This window comes from Coregonus lavaretus (assembly GCF_964263955.1).
Source record: "Coregonus lavaretus genome assembly, chromosome: 28".
NCBI lineage: Eukaryota > Metazoa > Chordata > Actinopteri > Salmoniformes > Salmonidae > Coregonus > Coregonus lavaretus.
Genome location: NC_140015.1, coordinates 13,708,852 through 13,731,808, shown reverse-complemented (window position 1 = coordinate 13,731,808; position 22,957 = coordinate 13,708,852). Strand labels below are relative to the sequence as shown.

Below are 22,957 nucleotides of genomic sequence, written 5' to 3'. Positions count from 1 at the left end.
AAGGAAGCAAAAGAAACGAAACGGGGAGGGACCTACCTGAATTTGTCCAATAGAAACTCTCGTTCCGTTTTGCAGCTGTTTGGATAATGATTACACCCCTGATCCCATGTTTAAAATGCATAATTCCCCCTAATGTGGGTTACTGCTCATCGTAAATAACGTAAATACTTATTCTTCGATAAGGTTTAACGGCAGTTGACATCCAAAATATGTTGCATTACCGCCATCTACTAGACTGGAGAATAACGCCGTTATACTTTGCTTAAAAAAACCATCTAACCCTACACTCACAAAAAATCCACCACCCTACTCCACTATTTAACTCTATCTAGTCCTACCTCAGGCCAACAGCCTGAAAGGATGGGACACGACCACTCAACACACCCCCTAACTCTTCTGACTTCAAGTCTCATACACCCTGTCGTAGTAAATATAAAATCTTATAGCTTGCTCTGAACTAAAATCTTGTGCATGACCCATTTTATGTTAGGAGCTTGTTTTCAATCAATGCTGTTCCTATGCAAGAACAATGGACAGAGGACCATATCTTGTCAAGGACAACACCCACGCCACAGGCCACAATCACTGGTTGCTCCCCACGAGTTTTCCCTTGAGACATACACACACTCACACACACATCTCAATGTGGACGCACACTCATTCTCATGCCTTGAGACACACAGACATCATCACTGTTGACACACACACACACACACACACACACACACACACACACACACACACACACACACACACACACATCATCACTGTTAACACACACACACACACACACACACACATCATCATTGTTAACACACACACACACACACACACACACACACACACACAAAATCCCCTCTTTTAGGCTGAACATTTGAAGACAGAGAACTCTACTCAGAGCCAATGCAACAGTGACACTAGCCTGGAGGGGACCTCGCCCAACTCATCAGGACCAATCAGAAGATCAGAACTACTAGATTCAACCTACATCATTTATTGCATAAAATGTCTGCACACAATGTTTCGGGGCTCTCTTCAGATAGCTCCCTAAGAGTTTGACGAACGAGTCCGTGCACGCGATTCCAGATATCTTTACCTCTGAATAAACTGCCTTTATTATACCATATCCACCCTGTCCAAAGTCTCTACTTGGTCTCAGTTCTCCAGTAAACTTGTGATTATCAACAACCCAAATACCTCTCTGCAGCTGCCACCACAACCTCACTTTTCTGTGACTTATGTTCCATCCCTGCAGTACAGTTGATAACAATTGCTATAAACGCTAAAAATCAAATCTTACTGAAGCATATATCACTTGTTGGCCTATCCCTCTGTACTGGTACAGATCTACTACTTACACTACTCCTCTCAGAATCCCTCCCCTTTGACCCATCTTCCTGTACTTTCTTCACTGCCTCAGCATATGACAACTTCTGCACTACTCTAACCCTGGAAACCTCAATATGCCTCTCTCGCACCGGACATTTCTGATCCCCAGCCCCATGGGCACCCCTACAATTAACATATACCACTACTTTCCCCAATACTACACATTCCTTTGTCTCATTTCCTTCTGCACACTTCTCACACTTAGGAACCTCCCTACACACTGCTGCCACATGCCCATAAGCTTGACACCTGTAACAACATAATGTATTCGGCACAAAAGCTGGTACAGGTTAACAAAAATCCTAGCATCACTTTGTCAGGCAAAGACTCAACATCAAAACTCAAAAGAACAGCCAACAACTCTTCTGTTTCACCTCTCACGCCACCCTGTCTGCGTCGCACCAAACGACGAGCATCACAAACATCGGGAATCGTCCCCTTCAATTGGTCAACTTTCACATTTACTGCTACCCCAGTAATCACTCCTTTCAATGGCGCCCTTTTTTTGAGAGCAAAAGCAATTTACATCTCTTGTCCCCATTCGTTTAACGCGGAGCGCCTGCTCCCTCTGACCAGTAGAAACACAAACAATTATCACCAGACCACTTCTGGTTACCTTCACCGATTCCACAGCACCCAACTCTGTTTTCATCCACCCTGAAACCACAAATGGATCAGTCAAAATGCAAGGGTCCACCTACCGTCACAGACTCATCTTTATCCTGACCCTCCGTGCAAGCCTCGGGCTCTGAGAACTTCACCACACCTACTCCCTCCGATATTTCGCCCTCATTCACTTCCATTTCTCCTCCTGTATTCGATCCGGCGTACAGCTCACTCTGCTTAAACTTTCTACCATTCTTATTTAGTAACATAAATAGGGGTGAAAGGCATGGTTATCTATGTGGAAAACATTCTACACCCAGGGACATGTGATTGCTGATTATTGTTGTTTAAAATTCTAATGTTGTGTAGCCTTGTATGTAAATCTATTGCGTCCTGCACAATGTCTGCGCAATATTGATGTTTTCACTCTGGTCACACATAATGAAATAGCCAAATTTAAATACGATATTAGAGATATTTAATTATATCCAGACAATTTCGAAAAAGTTCATTATTGATTTAATTGTAGTAAAGTATAATGTACTTCTATTCACAACAATTATGCCAAGCTATTTTACTCAACTCCTACTATTTGTTGAATGCAGCACTAAAATGTGAGCAAGCAGGGTTTGATAGAAGTTAGCAGGGCTCTTTTAAATGTTCTTAGTAGTACAGAATTAGATAGGAGGGTTTAGTTTCTCTTAATGTGTGATGGTTCATTCATTAGTCTGTAAACTGTGATTGAATGCACAATCCAGTACAGTAGGTGGCGGCATGCACCTTTAACGTTTGTTTGCGGAACGCCGTAATAGTATAGAAGAAGAAGAAGAAGAAGAAGAGGACGAAGAAGAAGAAGAACGTGAGCATGCGCATTGTCGCAAATGCCGTTTGCGGTTGTGACTCCATTTATGCTGTATTTCGTGTTGTTTCCAAGCGGGAACCAGTAGGCAGGTCAGCAACATCAACATAGTGGTCGGTTAGACAGCAGTCTGTTCGATTATAGACTTCGCTGGTAGGGGATCTACTAAAATAGGAATATGCCCCGAGAAATCATAACACTTCAACTTGGCCAATGTGGTAACCAAAGTATGGTGAAGTCTTTGCCTTTCTACAAATTATTAGCTAGTCAGCTAGCTAGCACACATACCTAACGTTAGCAACTGTATGCATAGCAATGCTAGCCAACAGCTAGGCTAAGGCTAGTAGTAAAATAACAACTACTGGACATGCACGTATCATGCCAGGATCATGTTTGGTGTTGTAACTAAATGCATCTTATTTCCTCTCTCTGTTGCAGTTGGTTTTGAGTTTTGGAAACAACTCTGTGCAGAGCATGGCATCAGTCCGGAGGGGATTGTGGAGGAGTTCGCCACAGAGGGCACTGACAGGAAGGATGTCTTCTTCTATCAGGTACACAACATCATTAGCTAGCTAGATAAGTAGGTCAGGTTCCTATACCGGATATGGACCCATGGGGGGAGAGTGCATCTAGGCATTGCATCTTATCTCCTTGTTGTATCCTTCTCAACCGTATTGGAGAAGTTCCACGGTCCTTCCCCTCAAACCGTCTTCTCCAATGTGTTTTGAGAAGGAAACGAGAAGCAAGGATGTGAGGAATCAATAAAATATTAATTGAGAAAGGGCGATAGACTAGAGGGAATCCTCTCCTCTCTGTCTATTGGTCCTGATGTGGGCTAGGCAGGTTGCCAGATTTGGCTTCAAACCAAAGTACAGTACATGACAGTTATCCACTGACAACACAGACATGGCCATATGCAGTGCAAACGAATTAGACATGAAGCATGCATCACGGACTGTACCATTATTCCCCACTAGATGGAGCAGTCTAATAAGTTATGGCAGTCAACATTCACCATGTTACTGTGATCAGGTCACCAGACTAATATTATTATTGTGTGTGCTTTGCTTTCTGTACATCAAGTACAAGTAAGCCTTACCTCTCTATATGATCCACAGGCAGACGATGAACACTACATCCCCCGTGCTGTTTTGTTGGATCTGGAGCCCAGGGTGATCCACTCCATCCTCAACTCCCCCTACGCCAACCTGTACAACCCAGAGAACATCTACCTGTCTGAGCACGGAGGAGGTGCAGGGAACAACTGGGCCAGCGGCTTCTCACAGGTGATTATATGGACCATGTTGTTGGTTGTAGCTGGACCTAAGGCTAAAGGACAGGGTCCAAGTACAGAACAAAAGCTTTAGCCTTGAGGCGAATAATGCATATTTAGTAGAAGTTTGGCTATGTTATTATTATAATTTTTTTTTTTGTTGCAACTGTTATTTAGGTGAATGTAATCTGGAATAATGCATGACTTGTCATTTGCAGGGTGAGAAAATCCATGAAGAGATCTTTGATATCATCGACAGAGAGGCGGACGGCAGCGATAGCTTGGAGGCAAGCCCACTCTTTCTCAGTCTCTGATTGGCCCATAGAACGTATGGGGTGAAAGCTGAGGTGTCAGCTGGCCTGAGTTTGGAAGCATTCCAACAATTCTCCATCTCATACACACACACTGCACTGACTGCATATCCTGCCTCACATGAGGAGAACTTTGGAAGGAGAAACTGAAAATGGGAGGAGATTATCCAGAGTGAAACACTTCCTGATTGCCTCCATATGTGACTGACTGACGTGTGAAACGAATATAGGTTTTTCTGTTCTTTTTTCCTCATTCCCTTCAGTTGTGCTGTGGTGGAAAGCATGCTTTCTTTGGCGATATAATGGGTAACTTAATAGAGAATACATGTAAAATGGGAGCCCACACATGTCATCTTAAAACTAGTAAATGCTCTGTTATTTCGAGCCTTTTCTAAAAACGTTTCTCAACTGCCAGCTGTAAGGTTGCCTCCCTTAAAACAACACAACTTTCCCCATGGAAGTCTGTGTAATTTCTGTTGCCCATACTCTTTATGACCCCACATTATTATTTAGTGTGTATGGACATGTGTGTTTGAGAGTGTGTGAGGTAGGGCAGGGTGTGTTGGGTGGTAATAGCTGGATTGGAGTAGAAGGCAGGTATTACATGGCTGTCTAGGGGAGGGAGAGAGCCTATTTGTGGGGTGGGGCTGCCCTCCCACCTCCAGGCTGGGTTGAGAGTGGGAGGCAGAAACACGTGTCGTATATACTGGCACAGTACAATATATACAGCTACTTAACCTGATAGATGTAATCTAAAATGTAGGTATTTATCATGAGATTATACCAAAAAAGATTAAAATCCCACCTTTCTGGTGAAAATAGTTATACATTGCTGAGGTGTACTCACTTTTGAGGACACAAGCTCAAGTACATAGTAAAAATATAATGATAATATGAAATATATTTTAGATTTAGTTCATATTCAACAAAAGTTGATGAATAGGGCTTGAAATGACTGATATGCTTTCTAAATATAGTAACAATCAAATTATAAAACAACTATAATATTTCACTTTCCTTTTAACTGTAAAATAGATCTGATAATATTTAGTGACAGTACAAAATAGTCACCATTTCATAGAACTGGTCAACGCAGAGACGACACTCAAATGCCTGCCGACTTCATTACAACTTCAGCTTTAAGCAGTGAGGACAAACTGATTTAGTCAGTCTGTGACCAAGAGAAAGTGTTTTGTTTCTACCAAGATAAAGTTGTTTAAATTCTACAAAATGCTTTTGTATTGTATTTTGATGTCGGGAGGTTTAAACCCCTGTGTGCACATCACAGTGAGATGAAACACGCATCAATAGAAGTGTATGGGTGTCAGCTGTCAGGAAATATGCGAGCCGTAGTGACGCACTGAGCCAGAGGAAATGTATAATTTGTCTGGATAGGCCAAAAAATGGGAGACGTTTTAATCTTTTCACCCAAAGCAGTGGAATTAAGATGGTTTTGTTTCTCTGTTGCAGGGTTTTGTCCTGTGTCACTCCATCGCTGGGGGAACCGGGTCTGGGCTGGGATCCTACCTGCTGGAGAGGCTCAATGACAGGTCTGAAAACACACACACACACACAGGGAGGCTGAATTTCCACATGGAGATGAGGTGGTCTCTCTTTCTGTCTGACTGCTGTAATGTTAGTAGGCCTGTAATATATGGAGTAGAAACTCTCACCTAATTCTAACCATAATTGTTCCAGCCTCCATTAGAGAGATAATATTCTCTCCCTGGGGGAACCTTTAGTTTTCCACTGTTGTTGGACCTTTTTCTGTGGCCTGATGTGTGATCTTTTTTTTTCTTCTTCTGTGTGTGTGTGTGTGTGTGTGTTGGCCAGGTACCCTAAGAAGCTGGTGCAGACCTACTCTGTGTTCCCTAACCAGGATGAGATGAGCGACGTGGTGGTGCAGCCCTACAACTCACTGCTCACACTCAAGAGGCTCACCCAGAACGCAGACTGTGTGGTGAGCAAGAAATACACACACACATCTGCGGACACACACACTCACACACACTCTCATCTGTGCTTCTTGCCTTCGTCTGGCTACAGTGGTGTGGGGAATACACAAAAGGTTATTTCCTGGAATCAAATCCATGCACATAAAATTACCATACAACATCAGAGTTTTTCGAGAACGTCCCCTTGTGTCGTTAAAATGTGATAAAAAAAGGGAAAAACAGGAGTAGACAAGACGTGCCAGTTCCACACTGTCCTTTTGTTGTTGAAAGTTACACAAACATCATGTCCAAAATGGTACTGTTTCTTCATCCCCAAAAACACCACAGGATGGGGACGGACAAGCCTCATCGCTTGCCCCTCTACCCCCAACCCCCCCACTCAACATACTCAGTGTGGTGTCAAAAGTCATAAGTGTCACTCTGCCTCAGGCAAGCTCCATGGCCAAGTCCGCTCTTAGAGAGAGGGAGGAAGTTGAACTAGGAGCCACAGGACCTGTATAACATGAATAATTTTTTATGACCATTGCTGCCGGCCGGCAACTCGCTGGTGTGTATGACTAATAATGAGGCAGTGTTGGTGGACATTTACATCTCTGGATGATTACATCTTTGCTGCCTGGGATTGATGATTGGATTAGTTCCTGAGATGCTCTGACAGCCTAATAATGTTTCTCCTCTCCAATATCTACTTCCTCCTGCAGGAGTTTACATAAGGGCCTCTACTCAGGCTTATTGGGTTAGCCCCACAGCTAATATAATCTATGTGGAGAAGAATTGGTTCCCCTGTTAGTGACGCACAGTGTGTGCCTCTCTGCTTCAATCCTCACACAGCAGCACACTGTCTACTCTGCTTTACCCATCAAGACTGACTGGAGGACTGGATCAAAGCCCACTGTTAACTAATCTCTACCACACAGCATCTCTCTCTTGACTCTTAGTTTCCCCTAATTCTAAAGTCAACCCCCCCCCCCATTGATGTCTTTCTGTGGACATCTCAATCTTCTGACCTCACGTCTACACATCCCTCTCATTCTGTTTCTCTTTTTGACTTGTGTGTGTCAGGTGGTACTGGACAACACTGCTCTGAACCGCATCGCCACCGACAGGCTGCACATTCAGAACCCCTCCTTCTCCCAGATCAACCAGCTGGTGAGTGATTGACACCTGCCACTCAGGTGCAAGCTCCACCTCCTTCCCTAGTGGTGTTCTCAATCTCCTGGTTCTAGATCACTAGACTCCTGAGAGGAGAAAGTGTTTCTATACAGAGGTATTTTGATAGCCTGGTCCCAGATCTGTTTGTGGTGTATTGCCAAGTCGGCACAAACTGAACTGGGACCAGGCTACTGTTTTATAGCCTACTGACCGTAACCCAGAATTTATTAGACAAATATAATATAGAGAGAGTGTATGCGTGAATATAGAGAGAGTGTATGCGTGAATATAGAGAGAGTGTATGCGTGAATATAGAGAGAGTGTATGCGTGAATATAGAGAGAGTGTATGCGTGAATGTAGAGAGAGTGTATGCGTGAATGTAGAGAGAGTGAATGTAGAGAGAGTGTATGCGTGAATGTAGAGAGAGTGTATGCGTGAATGTAGAGAGAGTGTATGCGTGAATGTAGAGAGAGTGTATGCGTGAATGTAGAGAGAGTGTATGCGTGAATATAGAGAGTGTATGCATCACACTGTTAGCCAGAATATCCTGAGGATTAAACAAACTAGTTAGACTAGTTAGACTAGTTACTCCTCACACTTTAACTGTCAAACTGGATCTCACACTCCCTAGAAATTATTGTTGAATGAACACCCAGTAGTTGTTAAAAAAAATATGTCAAATATGTCTATATCCCTAGGGCTGTGGCGGTCATGGAATTTAGATGACTGTAATCAGCCAGACAAATGACCGCGGACACAGTAATAACCGGTCAATTGTATACATTTTTACACATTTTCCCCTTTCCTCTGCTCCTGACTGTATGCGCTGCCATAGAAATATAATTAATAGAATGGGCGTCCCCATTCAAGTCAATGGTGGCGTAATTGGTGGACTGGCGGCTATTGCGAGTGTACCCATAGGAGCAAAGCAGGAAGTAAATGAAGGAAGTAAAAGCAGGAAATGTACCCATCAATAGGTGCTGTGATTTGTTGATTCAACTCAACTGACATTACAAAACATACATTCCATTGCATGAGCCACATCAGTTAACATAATTTGAATGAACATTCTACATTACCATGGAAATTATTGCATCACAATACCAGGCAGCGGATTGCAAGTGTACCCATGAGTTTACCAGTCAAATTGCCAGGGTTAGAGGTTCCAAACCTGTTCTATTCATTATATTTCTATGTGTGCTGCTGCTGTTGCAGGGAGGGGGGCACTGTCTAGGCAACCAGAGACTATTTTGCTACAACACCTTGCTTGTTTCAGCAAGGAGCAACAACATTTCATCATGTTGTTAAGAGTCCATGTTACCGCAGAAACAGACTCCGCCTCACAAATGCCCGGCCATTCCGTCCTCAGTCAGCTGTTCATTCCCCCAATAAATAATATTTAAACGGTTATGCCGGTTATTTTCATGACTGTTTTCATCTATAACCGTCGTTTATATGGTTGTGCCAGACCTATATATCCCTCTCTAGCTAACATTCTAACCATACAATCTCATATAGCATTATTTTTTTATTTTTTTACAGCAAATCAGCTCCAAGTGATACAAATGTTGGAAATTTGTTCCAAAGTATTCCCACGCATAATAGAGAGATATGTATATGTGATCGTATACAAATGTAAGCATGGTTTGAAATTATTGTTTTAGTCAAACATATCTGTTTGGGCTTCTTGCGGTCAATTTGCAGTCTACAAATGATTTGTAATTATGTTCCGGCCCCCTGACCATCCACTCAAGAAAAAATCGTCACGCGGCTGAATCTAGGTGATGATCCCTGTCATATAGGCTGCATTTCTTCTGACCAGAGTAATTATGAGTAATTATGACAACTAAAGGTTCTCTTTCTCTCCACAGGTTTCCACCATCATGTCAGCCAGCACAACCACCCTGCGTTACCCTGGATACATGAACAACGACCTGATTGGTCTGATCGCCTCTCTCATCCCCACGCCCCGCCTTCACTTCCTCATGACTGGCTACACACCGCTCACCACTGACCAATCGGTAAGTAGTTCTCAGTGACCGCGTAGTACATCATGGTACTTTCAAGACAACTGGGAACTCTGAAAAAAATCATGATTTCAGTGATCTTCAGGTTGGAAAGTCTGAGCCAGAGTTTCCGACTTGGAATTCCGAGTTGAATGACCTTTCCAAAAAAAATCCCAGTTTTCTTGAACGCACTGAAGTCGGAAGTGAGATTTACGAGTTTCCAGTTCCCAGTTGTTTTAAACTGGGCATCAATGCCTTTAGAATTAGTGTTACCGCAGCATTACTTGTAATAAGATATTATTAGGTGGAACTTGCGAAGCAAAAGTCCCAACTTTAAGTCTTCGTCATACTTCTTTTTCTTCTTCTTCTGCACGCTACTCCTCTTACAGTTTCTACATTTTTTTGTTTTTGTTTTTGTTAATCTTCATTCACTTTAATGGGACTGTTTTCAACATTCTAAAGCTCCCCATTGTGACATCATCACTTCCAATATTCATTGTAAACAATGCAACTTTTGACACAAATCAGCTATTTTGACCACTTTGCCAACAACTTAGACAAAAAGTTAGAGCGTAGACTAGAATGGTAAAGAAAATCTAAAATTCGAGACCTATCTCCTCTTTCACCGCTTAAGCTATTAACTCCAATCCAACGATGAGATGTTTAGACTGACCCTACTTAGATTGCTTGTCAAAAGATATTTGATACTATATATACTTTTTGAACTATAACCATTTTAAAAATGTGCATAAATTAACATGGGTTTGAATGAGAACCATAAGAATACAGAGGTTGCAATTCAAAGTGGTCCTGCTGCTTGGCCAATTTAAGCTACTACTACTAAAATAATTCCTAACCCTAACTATCCTATTCTTTTCAAAGCTTTATCAACTATAACTATACATATTTGCATAAAATAACTATCCAACAGTAACTATTGAACCGTTCAAGCTAGAGACACCAAACCAACTTTCACATGTTCAGACTATCCTACCTTTTAATTTACAGAATTTTCAACTATAACCAGTCAACAACATTGCTGCTGCAGACACTACCACTGCTATAACGTATTTCAAAAACATACATACTCTAAAACAAGCTAGCAAATACACCACATTTTCTTCAGGAAATGTACTTTTCAGATTTCACTGTTAGCCTAAAGAGTTTATTTATTAGAACTACAGCTAGCTATTAGTAGGTCTACATACAAATCTATTCTACGTAGTTATTCAACTACCATCAAAATACTTTTAAAGAGCTGTCATCACTAGATGCACCATCGTATTTGTCTCCCCAAATAATAGCCTATAACGTTTTAATCATTACATCATCATTCAACTAAGATCAAACTTCATTTACACTGAACGTTTTACAAAAGTAAATTGTGCATCTATCTGAAACCCAGTTGCTTTGCTTTCCTAAGAGTGTTGTCCACATTATCCTGCTTTTTATTCCATCTTCTGACAGAAGATCACTTTGTCTTGTCTTTCCTCTTCACACGCAACAACTGTAGTTTAGACATTTTTGTGATCTAACTGCCCCACAATCCAAAGTAATATGGGTGACATAGTAGTCTATCAAAGTAATCAGATCAATTATTTTATTACATTTAACTTTGACAATATGTAACTGCTTTGCTTTAAATAGTAAAGTAAACATTTTTTAAAACTACTACCACAAAAATACTTTTAAAGAGTTAAAGCAAGTCCCATCAATTGTACTTCATCTAGTTTAGCTTAATCTCTGTTCTTGAAAACACCGATCTTGACTGAGTTATCTGAGTATCTGCTGATTCATCTTCTTTTAAAAACATTTGGTGAACAAAGCATTCCTGTCATATATGAATATGCGTGCTTATACAGGCCCTCTCCTTTGTGTCTCTCCCAGGTGGCCAGTGTGAGGAAGACCACGGTGCTGGATGTGATGCGGAGGCTGCTGCAGCCCAAGAACGTCATGGTGTCCACAGGCAGGGACAGACAGACCAACCACTGCTACATTGCCATCCTCAACATCATCCAGGGAGAGGTGGACCCCACCCAGGTGTGTGCGTGTGTATATTTTGTGTGAGACTGAATGTGTGCTAGCGCAGTGTTTATTCTTTAATACGTTTTTTTAAATCATAAAACGTTGTCTAATCAAAGTGAAGTCCTTAACTACGGATGATATTTTAAAAGTTCAGTATTTGTTCATGAGCTGATTCCTCTGCTTATTTTGGATGTTATAAAGGAGATGGCTGAGGACCAAGTGGATATTGAAATGGGCTTGTGGTGGTGTGTAAACATATTGGTCCAAACGTTTTAGCAATATCAATACTTTCCATAAGTTGATACAATCCTGTTTGTGTCAGTGCAGGTCCACAAGAGCCTGCAGAGGATCCGGGAGCGTAAGCTGGCCAGTTTCATCCCCTGGGGTCCAGCCAGCATCCAGGTGGCTTTGTCTAGGAAGTCCCCGTACCTACCTTCCGCCCACCGCGTCAGCGGCCTGATGATGGCCAATCACACCAGCATCTCCTGTGTAAGCTCCGCCCCTCATTCTCATTACAGGTTCTAAAGGTTGGCTACTAGGAGTAGGGTGCCTTGTGCAAAATTATTTTAAAAGAAGACAAAACTATAATACTTAGCTAACATTTCAATGGCAAAACACTTCATGGGTTGGTGATAAATGTAGAGTATTTTTGGTATCCTCCTAACCCACACAGTGAGACTGAGGGAGTGGGCAGGAAGTGACTAATATGAGGTATATGTTATGTATTTTTGCAATGTATTCACTGCTACAAGTTCACTGGATGCCCTTTCTCTTCTCTTCCTCCATTGCAGCTGTTCGAGCGGACTTGCAAGCAGTACGACAAACTGCGAAAGCGTGAGGCCTTCCTGGAGCAGTTCCGCAAGGAGGATATCTTCAAGGAAAACTTTGACGAGCTGGACAACTCCCGCGAGGTGGTGCAGCAGCTCATTGACGAGTACAGTGCTGCCACGCGGCCCGACTACATCTCCTGGGGAACTCAGGAGCAGTGAGGACAGACACCCCTTTCACATGACATGGGTCCCTCCCTCAGACACCCCTGTCACATGACATGGGTCTGGTCCCCCCCTACAGTCCAACCAGGGAAAAATGGGGCTGCCCTGCCCTGCCCCATCCCTATGGAGAAAAGTGATAGAAGTTCATCCTTGCTGCTTTTCTTCCCTCTATTCTGTTCTTAAGCTCTGTTTGGGAGTTAAACCAACACTTCAATCTGTGTGCCTGTATCCAATCCCCACTGATGGTTATGAATAGTAGTGAATGACTAGTCTTCTGTCTCTCTCTCTCATGCAGGATTCCAAAAACAACCCCTAGACACTTCATGGATTGTAGATCCGAAAGGATCAAATGGGTATCAGCTCCATCTGATAGGTGGAATTTTCATCATATTGTGCCCAGTGGTTAGGGGTTTGATTTGGAATTCTACATCACTCTTTCTCTCTCCTCTCTTCCTGTTCTTGTGTTGCCGTCAGGAGAACTCATTGCCTTGTTTTGCTCTATTTTTATACTGTATAATAATACTCTGCTTTGGTGCTGTTCCCTTTGCAGTCACACAGACTAACACCAGCCTGAGAAACACTCAAGCGTCATTGAATGGTGACAGAATAAAATGCCTGGTGTGACTTTGTCTTCATACATTTCTGAAAGGTCTGTGTTATGACACCAGAGCCCATGATAATCAAGCTCTTACAGGATAGTCAAGTCAATAGGCCTCAGATCAGTTGCTGCTGTACCGTACGTACTTCCCAACACACACTTAAACCAAAATGGCTGTATCAAAGGTATGGCAATGGTCATTGTTATGATACAATTTGATCCATTACATTGTTATGGCAGAGGACAGGCTACTTCTTTACTCTGGTGCCTGTGTGTAAATTAATACTTTCTCTTACTCAAAGTGCATCAAGAAGCTTGTTAAATTGCAAAGCATCTACAGCTACAGTTTCCCTTTTTTTGTAGCCATTCAAATGTATATACTGTTTCAGGATGAGCTTTGTGTTGTGAAATGATACAAAAATAAAATAATCTATGAGCATATTCTTCATTGTCATTGGTGTGTGAGATGTATGCTGCTGGTCATTTAAATGATTGTAATACTATTAGAATGAAAAGTGGTATTTGTTCATTACTGCATCATGAAGTACAATCCCTGACATGCAGTCCTTAGAAGTTTAGTGTTTGAAGCAGGCATTTTCAGAATACTATAACTTTTCAAGGGTCTACAAAATAATGCTAGATAAAGCTTTACAACTCACCTGACGTGTCTGTGTGCCAATAACCCCCTCCCTCCCTCCATCAAATTCTACTACGCTACTTCAGGCCTCATTACCAGAGAGAAATGCAGGCTCACTCAGCGATGCCTGCTCGGTCAAGCAGGTCAAGTCCATTGTGTCAACCTGAGACGCTGACTTTTCAGAAGGAGAGATTTTAGAAATCTGTCTGGTTGCTGGTGCCAAAATCCACCCCTCTGCCAGGCAGCTCAGGTTGAGAACCTAACTATGGACTATAACTAGGGCATCAATGAGAGTGGCTTTGTTTTTCAGTGATTCTGAGCCTTAACACAATAACAAACAATATGGTACAATGGTGCTGCTTTTTAATTAATTACACAGTCTTTATAGTTTACTTATTGCACATCCAAGTTAGTTAAACAAACAATACTGCAATTGACTATACACACATTACATACAGAAGGTACCATGCAGCGTACAAACAAGTTTTAAACAAAGCGATCTTTAGTCGGACTCTGTCTTCCTTTTCATAGTTCCACGGAGGGAGGGAGCTCAGAGACAGTGAGCGTAGCTGCCTGCAGCTGCAGTATAAAAAGCGACGGATTGACTTTGACAGTGACTGCCTGCATATCGTATGGGCAGGAGGCAGGGCTGGCTGGGCCATGGTGGGTCCTTCCTCCTGAGGAAGACCTCCAAGTCTGGCTGCCAGGTATATGGGGAGGCGGGTTAGGGAAAATAAAATCCCACCACAGCCTGGGTTTCTAACAGACTAATGTATTACAGCAGAACTAAAACGTATATTGGCCTAAATTATGTTGGGGTGTAACATTTGAGGTGCAACTTTCTAACGTGTATATTCTCTCAAAAAAGCTTATAGCAGAACTTCTCTTTGGTCCATGCTCAAACACGACTTTGGTTATTTGAATTAACTTGGACAAAGTCTACCAGCAGAGTAGTGGACACAGAAAGGCAATGTGCTGTGGCAATAAGGTAACTTAGGGCTCTATTCAATCTATATCTCTGAATTGTTCCAGATTGCGCAATAGAAAGGTCATTTCCGATTGAGCCGACATATGCAGCGTTTACCGTGAATGCAGTCTCTGCTAATGCAGGAACATTGCCTTTAAATTTCAATCATGCTGTAATGCTGAACTTCCATGATACGGATTGAATAGAGCCCTTAAGCTATATAGGATCACATGGCTGATCAGTACAGTGACCTAATGGATCTAAATGAGAGACATTAATGGGATCATTTCAAAGCCATACAAAAAAACACCAAAATAGCTAGGTCCTCATTTAAGACATACAAAATGGATGAAATAAAAAACAACACACAATGTGTCACAAAGTGTGTACATAAATAATACTAAGAACGCTTCAATAGTCAGGACAGCATTGGTTCTGTATGTAGACAGCAGAGAAAAGACAGGGGTCTGCATTGTGGTTGTCATGGTCCATGTTACTGGCTGGGGGTTAGGTGAGTACATCAATGTGTGGATTTAAAACAGCAATCTAAATTTCATCCACACAGAATATGTTCCTCACTGAAACAGAGACTGGGAAATAACAGTTCCACCCTTAATTTGGAGGTACAGGCCTAGATATAAGATCAATATTGGATAAAATAACTATTAAAAATGAACAGACAGACATTTAAAATGCTCCTATCAAGTGTTAGCCAAGTGTTAGCCATAGTTTCATGTTGGGGTGATAGCTCAGACAAGCAGCAAGTTGACAAAGGGGGGAAATCAGAGCATTTGGTAGAAACAACAGACAAGTCATAGCCCAAGATCCTGTAGTTTCTGTTACACAGCATTAGGCTGGATCCTTTATAACATCTCGTCCAATCAAAGTGTCCCATCCTGTAGTCTCGTCCAATCAAAGTGTCCCATCCAGTAGTTTCTCCCACCCAGCTGACAATTCCAGCAGAAGGAGTTCTGTCCTGTACATGTCCATGACAGCCAGAGTGACTTACTGAGCACCATCATCTGGTTCCAGTTCAAGTTCACACGGCTTGCTACATCAACAGTTCCAGGTAACGCAAGCCTGGCTGGGGTCTTATGAAAACGGACCCTTTCAGTGTGAGAGAGAGAGAGAGTGAAGGGGGAGGTGAAAGTGTGGGTGTGAGTCAGTCCATCTGATTCCAACCCCTCCCCCCCCTTCTATTGCATGGGGGATATTCTAGGAAAGGCAGATAATCTTCTAGGAAAGGCAGAGCACCACATGTAGAACAACATAGCAGAGACATGTTCATAGCGCTCCCTAAAGCACTGTTTATCCTCTGCTCTGCTCCCTGTCTCTAGGTGAGCAGTAGAACTTGTTGGGGAATAGTATATGAACTCTTGTCTCTGGCAACAGTGTGTCTCTCCCTGAAGTATGGCTCTGTGAGTTCTAGGAGATAAGGAGCCACACCTTCGAGTCCCGTGCCTCACGTTGTCGGGGTGCTGGTTCTCCCATGTGAGAACAGAGGTTGTGTGGCAGGATGGGGGAGGTGGAAGGGAGGTGGGGGGGTGGTGACACCTCATCAGCACCCACATTGGTTTCTGTGGTTTTCTAGCCTCACTTACAAAACAGGCTCCTCCCCTCCCCTTCTCGCTCCTTCAGTTGGAAAGCTCAGCGAGGTTTATTTTCACGGATGAGGAGTAAAAACAGCCCTCTCTTTGTTTTGGCTGCGGTGCTGTTCCCAATGGAGGTGGTGGAGGAAGCAGGCGCAGGGTCCGCTAGGCTGGGGCTGGGCTCCGAGGGGGCTGCGTGTGAGCTGAGGACAGGGGGAAGGGGCGCTCCTCACACGGGGTGCGAGGGAAGCTCCAGCAGGGTGGGGGTGGGTGTCGGGGGGAGGTGGTGGAAGCCCACCTCGATGGCAGTGCCCTCTGTGATGCTCACCACGTCGTCGCCCCTCCCACGCTGGCGACGGATGGCACTGAAATAGGCATTCATCAGCTGCATGATCTCAGTCAGCTGTGACAGAGAGAGAACAGAGGGAGGGGGAAGAGAGAGAGAACAGAGAAAGGTGGAGAGAGAACAGAACGAGAGAGAAAGAGAGAACAGAAAGAGAGAGAGAGAACAAGGAGAGAGAGAGAAAGAGAACAGGAGAGAGAGAGAGAGAGAGAGAACAGAAGGAGAGAGAGAGAACAGAATGAGAGAGAGAGAGAGAGAGAGAGAGAGAAAGAGAGAACAGAGAGTCAGACTGGTGACAGTGTGAGGAGTGGCTTTCTCAATGTCTGTGTCTGGCACCATCACAGGAGAGAGGGGAGGGAGGGGAGAGATGATGTCATCCAGCTGCTGCTGGAACAGACACAATCCTCCAGGGATGGTCAGAGCGTGATGTGCCTTGGCACATTTTGCAGCAGCACCGGCACTCACACCACTGGACTGAACTTCATTAAGACACAACCCTAACAACAAGAAAAGCAGATGGGTATTGCATTTCAACATATTATGTCTGTGTTTCAGCTGGGTTTTATATCTGTCCTGAAGGTCACAGCAAGATATTGCATTAGCTCATGATCGTATGTTGTTGTGTTGGCCACCGGGTCCTAACCTCAATTTACCCAACTACCATCAGTCCATATCTGGCCTTCCCTCTAACACTATGTGACCTCTGGCCATAACCTTTGCCCTCACTTCAACACGACCCCAGTCCAGTTGTCTGCACCAATTTTAACCCTTCCTTCAGCTGCTAACCTTGCCTTAACCGTTGACTCCTAGCTTAACCATATCCCCCTTCAAACCAGCTCCTGTTGAACTCCCTGCCTAATCCACTCAAATCCTCTACGTTTATGACAGAGCAATGTGAGCCCCATAGTTCAGAAAAGCATCACCCTCCTTTAGCTGGCCTATAATAAAAGCCACTCTTGTGCCCCGTGAGAGAGAGATCACAGAGAGGGCTTTGTTCCGCGTGGGAAGATGCAAGCAAATCTGCCGGATCAACGGATGATTTGTTCTCACCGAAAAAAAAGAATTAGCTGTTTAGGGAAATTTCCAGGTTTCTGGGAAACGTTTTGGGCTAATATTTTAGTCTAACCACTGCAAAGAAAAAACTCTGCCTGGTTGCTATTTAATAACAGGAAGTAAGACTCTTGGTGGTTGATTCTGGTGGCAGAGAGAGGCAGGCTGTGAACTCTCATTTAAGTCGCGATTAATTACTGTTTTTGCACGTGGGTCAGGGAGTTGTGGGTGGAATAATATCATGAGCAGGCAGCTGTTTCAATGACTGTGCACAACGCGTCACCGTGATAAGGAATAGAGGACATTCAGCCCAATAAGACAGACAGCTCACTGCTGTATGCAGCCCAAATGAGGAGAAGAACTGGAGTTAATCAAATACCTTTTCAGGTTTAATTCCACCTACAGACTGCTATGTGTCTATGAATGATAGATGTACAGTGAGGGAAAAAAGTATTTGATCCCCTGCTGATTTTGTACGTTTGCCCACTGACAAAGAAATGATCAGTCTATAATTTTAATGGTAGGTTTTTTTGAACAGTGAGAGACAGAATAACAACAAAAATATCCAGAAAAACGCATGTCAAAAATTTTATGAATTGATTTGCATTTTAATGAGGGAAATAAGTATTTGACCCCCTCTCAATCAGAAAGATTTCTGGCTCCCAGGTGTCTTTTATACTGGTAACGAGCTGAGATTAGGAGCACACTCTTAAAGGGAGTGCTCCTAATCTCAGCTTGTTACCTGTATAAAAGACACCTGTCCACAGAAGCAATCAATCAATCAGATTCCAAACTCTCCACCATGGCCAAGACCAAAAAGCTCTCCAAGGATGTCAGGGACAAGATTGTAGACCTACACAAGGCTGGAATGGGCTACAAGACCATCGCCAAGCAGCTTGGTGAGAAGGTGCGATTATTCGCAAATGGAAGAAACACAAAATAACTGTCAATCTCCCTCGGCCTGGGGCTCCATGCAAGATCTCGCAAGAGGAATCAGCCCAGAACTACACGGAAGGATCTTGTCAATGATCTCAAGGCAGCTGGGACCATAGTCACCAAGAAAACAATTGGTAACACACTACACGTGAAGGACTGAAATCCTGCAGCGCCCACAAGGTCCCCCTGCTCAAGAAAGCACATATACAGGGCCGTCTGAAGTTTGCCAATGAGCATCTGAATGATTGAAGTGTTGTGGTCAGATGAGACCAAAATTGAGCTCTTTGGCATCAACTCAACTCGCCGTGTTTGGAGGAGGAGGAATGCTGCCTATGACCCCAAGAACACTATCCCCACCGTCAAACATGGAGGTGGAAACATTATGCTTTGGGGGTGATTTTCTGCTAAGGGGACAGGACAACTCCACCGCATCAAATGACGATGGACCGGGCCATGTACCGTCAAATCTTGGGTGAGAACCTCCTTCCCTCAGCCAGGGCATTGAAAATGGGTCGTGGATGGGTATTCCAGCATGACAACGACCCAAAACACACAGCCAAGGCAACAAAGGAGTGGCTCAAGAAGAAGCACATTAAGGTCCTGGAGTGGCCTAGCCAGTCTCCAGACCTTAATCCCATAGAAAATCTGTGGAGGGAGCTGAAGGTTCGAGTTGCCAAACGTCAGCCTCGAAACCTTAATGACTTGGAGAAGATCTACAAAGAGGAGTGGGACATATATATAATATAATTATTGTAAAATTAACTCTGTCCATAAGGTGTAGATAGTAAGTATAGACCGGAAGTAGCGGCCTGGGCATTGTTGTTCACTAATTTACTCCAAGTAGGGAAAGGATGGTAGGGTTGAAAAGTAATAAAGGGGAGTATATATATATATATATAAAAAAACATGGGGGATTGGAAGTGATGCAGACAATTACATTGATAGAAGATACAATATATCTGCAATATTAAGCTGATCCATCCCCCCCCCCCCCCCAAAAAAATAAAAAAAATAAAAAATAAAAATAAAAATAAAACAAACAAAAATAAAAAAGAGGAGTGGGACAAAATCCCTCCTGAGATGTGTGCAAACCTGGTGGCCAACTACAAGAAACGTCTGACCTCTGTGATTGCCAACGGGTTTTGCCACTAAGTACTAAGTCATGTTTTGCAGAGGGGTCAAATACTTATTTCCCTCATTAAAATGCAAATCAATTTATAATATTTTTGACATGCGTCTTTCTGGATTTTTTTGTTGTTATTCTGTCTCTCACTGTTCAAATAAACGTACCATTAAAATTATAGACTGATCATGTCTTTGTCAGTGGGCAAACGTACAAAATCAGCAGGGGATCAAATACTTTTTTCCCTCACTGTATCATGTGTACACACAATGCCTCCTACTATGAGCTTTATTCACCCACCTTGGTGGTTTCAAACAGCAGGTCTCGGTCGCCGGCGGTGATTTTGAAGGTGTTGCTGTCGGAGACGCCGTAGGAGCAGATCTGTCCGTAGGGGAAGGACTCCAGAGCGTCTGCCTCACCCTGCCTGTACAGAGACACACACGTCGCTGCCACACCCAGCCACAGCTTCTGAGAGAAACTACCTGTCGAACTCTGGAGAGAAAGAGAGACAGAGACATAAAGAGATAGAGAGAGGGGGAGGGAGAGAGCGAGACAAAGAGAGAGGGAGAGTAAGAGTGAGTGAGAGAGAGAGAGAGAGAGAGAGAGAGAGAGAGAGAGAGGGGGGAAGACGTCAGTACTATAATCTCTCTTTACATTAAACTCACTTATCTGTGCAGACAGAGAATGGAGATGTACTCACAATATAGAAGTCCACCTCATAGAGGGTGCAGCCAAAGCCAGACCACTGGCGTGCGATGGTGAGGTAGGCAGCCATACTGTCCCTCCTGCTGTACCCAGCCAGGCCCTTCCAGCACTCCACAATGGTGCTCATGATGGCTGCAGCCTCCTCCTTCAGACGGCTGCGTAGCCGCAAGTCCTGCTCCACCTTCTGCTTGTGGGCTGCAGTGGCCGTATGGTTCCACAACGCCCCTCCCAGGAGACCCCCGGGGAAGCGCTGGGGCGGGGGGCAGCCCTGGGCTGGGGGCTGGGTGGCGGGGAGGAGGGCAGGGGGGGCACAGGGGGGCACGAGGAGCCGGTCCTCCACCATGTGGCTGGGGAAGAGCTCGTCCAGAGGGGGGCAGGGGGAGTGGGTGCTGAAGTCCCCAATCACAGACTGAAGCCGCAGGGCAGCCAGGGTCTGGAGGTCCTCCTCACAGGCTGGGAGCTGACCTCGCACCACCATCTCATGGCACTGCAGGGAGAGAGAGAGGGGGAGAGAAGAAGAGAGACATAGAGGAGGATAGAGAAAGAGAGCATGAGTGAGATTGAGGAAAATGAAGATGGAACGAAAGAGGGGAGGGGATTTTGTTTTAAAGAGAGAGAAAAAGAAAGGGGTAAAGAGATGGGGACAATGTGTCAGTAACGCTCTCCCTCCATCCATCATAGTTGTACCCCACCCTGTTTTACTCAGGCCCATAACTCTTTTATAACTCTCCTCAGGAAGAATGTACTAATAGACTCAGCCCTGCCTGGTTGGGCCCGGCCTGGGCTCTCAGCAGTGCAGCCAATTGCCTTACTCATGTTTTTCAAGCTTTGTGTTTAATTACTATTGTGGATTGCAAGACTTTAACGGCTGTTAAGAAAAACCTAATAATGCAGTGAAATACTAGGAATGAGTCACTGGTCAAAGCTATTAAAATGTCTCCTTATCATTATTGGAACAGCCACTAATGTCTAATTTAACATTGACAATAACATAGGAAATAGAGGCGCCCAACTCTCCCTCACCCCCCTCTCTTTCGCTCTCTCTCTCTGTGAGGTTTGTTACCTGTTCAAAGAGGAAGAGGTACTCGATGCTGTCGACAGATATGGCGTCAGCATCCAGAAGGCAGTAGAGTTTGAAGCAGAGCCTCCACTGGGAGTCTGAGTCTGGCTCTTTGGCAGACAGGCTGGGGGGGGGGGAGGAGGAGGAAGAGAGAGAGAGAGAGAGAGAGAGAGAGAGAGAGAGAGAGAGAGAGAGAGAGAGAGAGAGAGAGGAGGAGGAGCACAAGGGGTTAGCAGGGGGTCACGGGTGGGAAATAACACGTGAGAAATTATACACACGTACACACAGACGAGCATGCACGCACACACATGCATGCACACATGCATGCATGAGAACTCCCCAACTGAATGTCCCACCACCCCATCCCTTCCTGTCTGTGACATCACCCACCATGTGCTCCAGCGAATGATGACTAACAGCGACTAGCTGCATTGGGTATGTTTACCCTGTCACTCTAGCTCTGTAGACTGTAGACACACACCTCTTAGAACAACACAGACCTTTTATTCCTGCTGAATTCACTCCTTATCTGCAACACTGAGACTTTGCCTTACACAAGCAAATGACATCGGTGTCCCATTGAGTGTACAGTGGCTGCCCTGACTGCAGATAGACAGACATGGTGACACAAGCCCACTACTTTCCCAGCCTGGTTTCAGTGTGTGTTTGACAAATGAGACAGCAAGGTCAGCAGTTATCAGGGACTTGGTTAACCTACAGCATGAGAGCTGGACCACAGGAGAATAAAAACACAAACTACACTATCTATCTGTAGAAACTATGAGAATAAAAAGGTTCAGAACTTTTGTGGTAGGGTTAGGGGAAAGTAATAAAGTAAAACATATTGTACAAAATATATATGGGGGATTGGAAATGATTTAGACAATTACATTGATAGAACCCACAATCTATCTGCAATATTAAAGCTGATCTACCCCCTAGAAAAAAGAAGATTCAGATTCCTGTCTGTTGTTCTACAGAACATAGCTTGGATTCTTGGCACATACAATATATGGGTTCTCATTAAATTCCTGAGTAGGTGAACTTTTCTAACCTCGTAATGATGTTTGTCTGTGTTATGTCTGTCTGTGTCTATGTTTATGTCTGCGCAATATTTACTTTTCAAACCTGGTGAGGATGTCAGCGATGATGGTGTTGCCCCCTACAGGTCTCTCCCAGTGGGCGTTCTGCTCAAACAGGGAAAACGTGTTTCTGCTCTCCTTCAGACCCAGCTTCTCCAACATCCTCCTCACCACCTAGCAGAGGAGAGAGAGAGAGAGAGAGAGAGAGAGAGAGTGGTTATTTTTACCTTTGGTTATTGTTGTTACTGTTGTCCTGTTGACAATATTGATTATTATTATTTAAATTATGTTAATATTG

At 43.8% G+C, this 22,957-nt stretch overlaps 2 protein-coding genes across 3 annotated transcripts; one reads left to right on the top strand and one right to left on the bottom strand.

Annotated features, from left to right (window-relative positions):
• Positions 1–2,869: 2,869 nt before the first annotated feature.
• LOC311104444 (tubulin gamma-1 chain) lies at positions 2,870–14,045 on the top strand. The gene is made up of 11 exons (XM_084146281.1): positions 2,870–3,081; positions 3,293–3,405; positions 3,973–4,140; positions 4,346–4,414; positions 5,909–5,988; positions 6,272–6,398; positions 7,456–7,542; positions 9,418–9,567; positions 11,440–11,592; positions 11,905–12,066; positions 12,369–14,045. The coding sequence occupies exons 1-11, from the start codon at positions 3,033–3,035 to the stop codon at positions 12,564–12,566; spliced, it is 1,356 nt and encodes a 451-aa protein (XP_084002407.1). The 5' UTR covers positions 2,870–3,032; the 3' UTR covers positions 12,567–14,045.
• A 105-nt stretch (positions 14,046–14,150) lies between these two features.
• Positions 14,151–22,869, bottom strand: LOC311104445 (unconventional myosin-X-like). Of its 2 annotated transcripts, none has more exons than XM_084146283.1 (5): positions 22,706–22,869; positions 21,581–21,701; positions 20,513–21,004; positions 20,113–20,304; positions 14,151–16,763 (listed from the first exon to the last, which is right to left on the bottom strand). In XM_084146283.1, the coding sequence occupies exons 1-5, from the start codon at positions 22,819–22,821 to the stop codon at positions 16,590–16,592; spliced, it is 1,095 nt and encodes a 364-aa protein (XP_084002409.1). In that variant the 5' UTR covers positions 22,822–22,869; the 3' UTR covers positions 14,151–16,589. The 2 variants fall into 2 exon arrangements, with proteins under 2 accessions (XP_084002409.1, XP_084002408.1); XM_084146282.1 differs by having other exon boundaries at positions 22,697–22,867.
• Between the last annotated feature and the right edge of the window lie 88 nt (positions 22,870–22,957).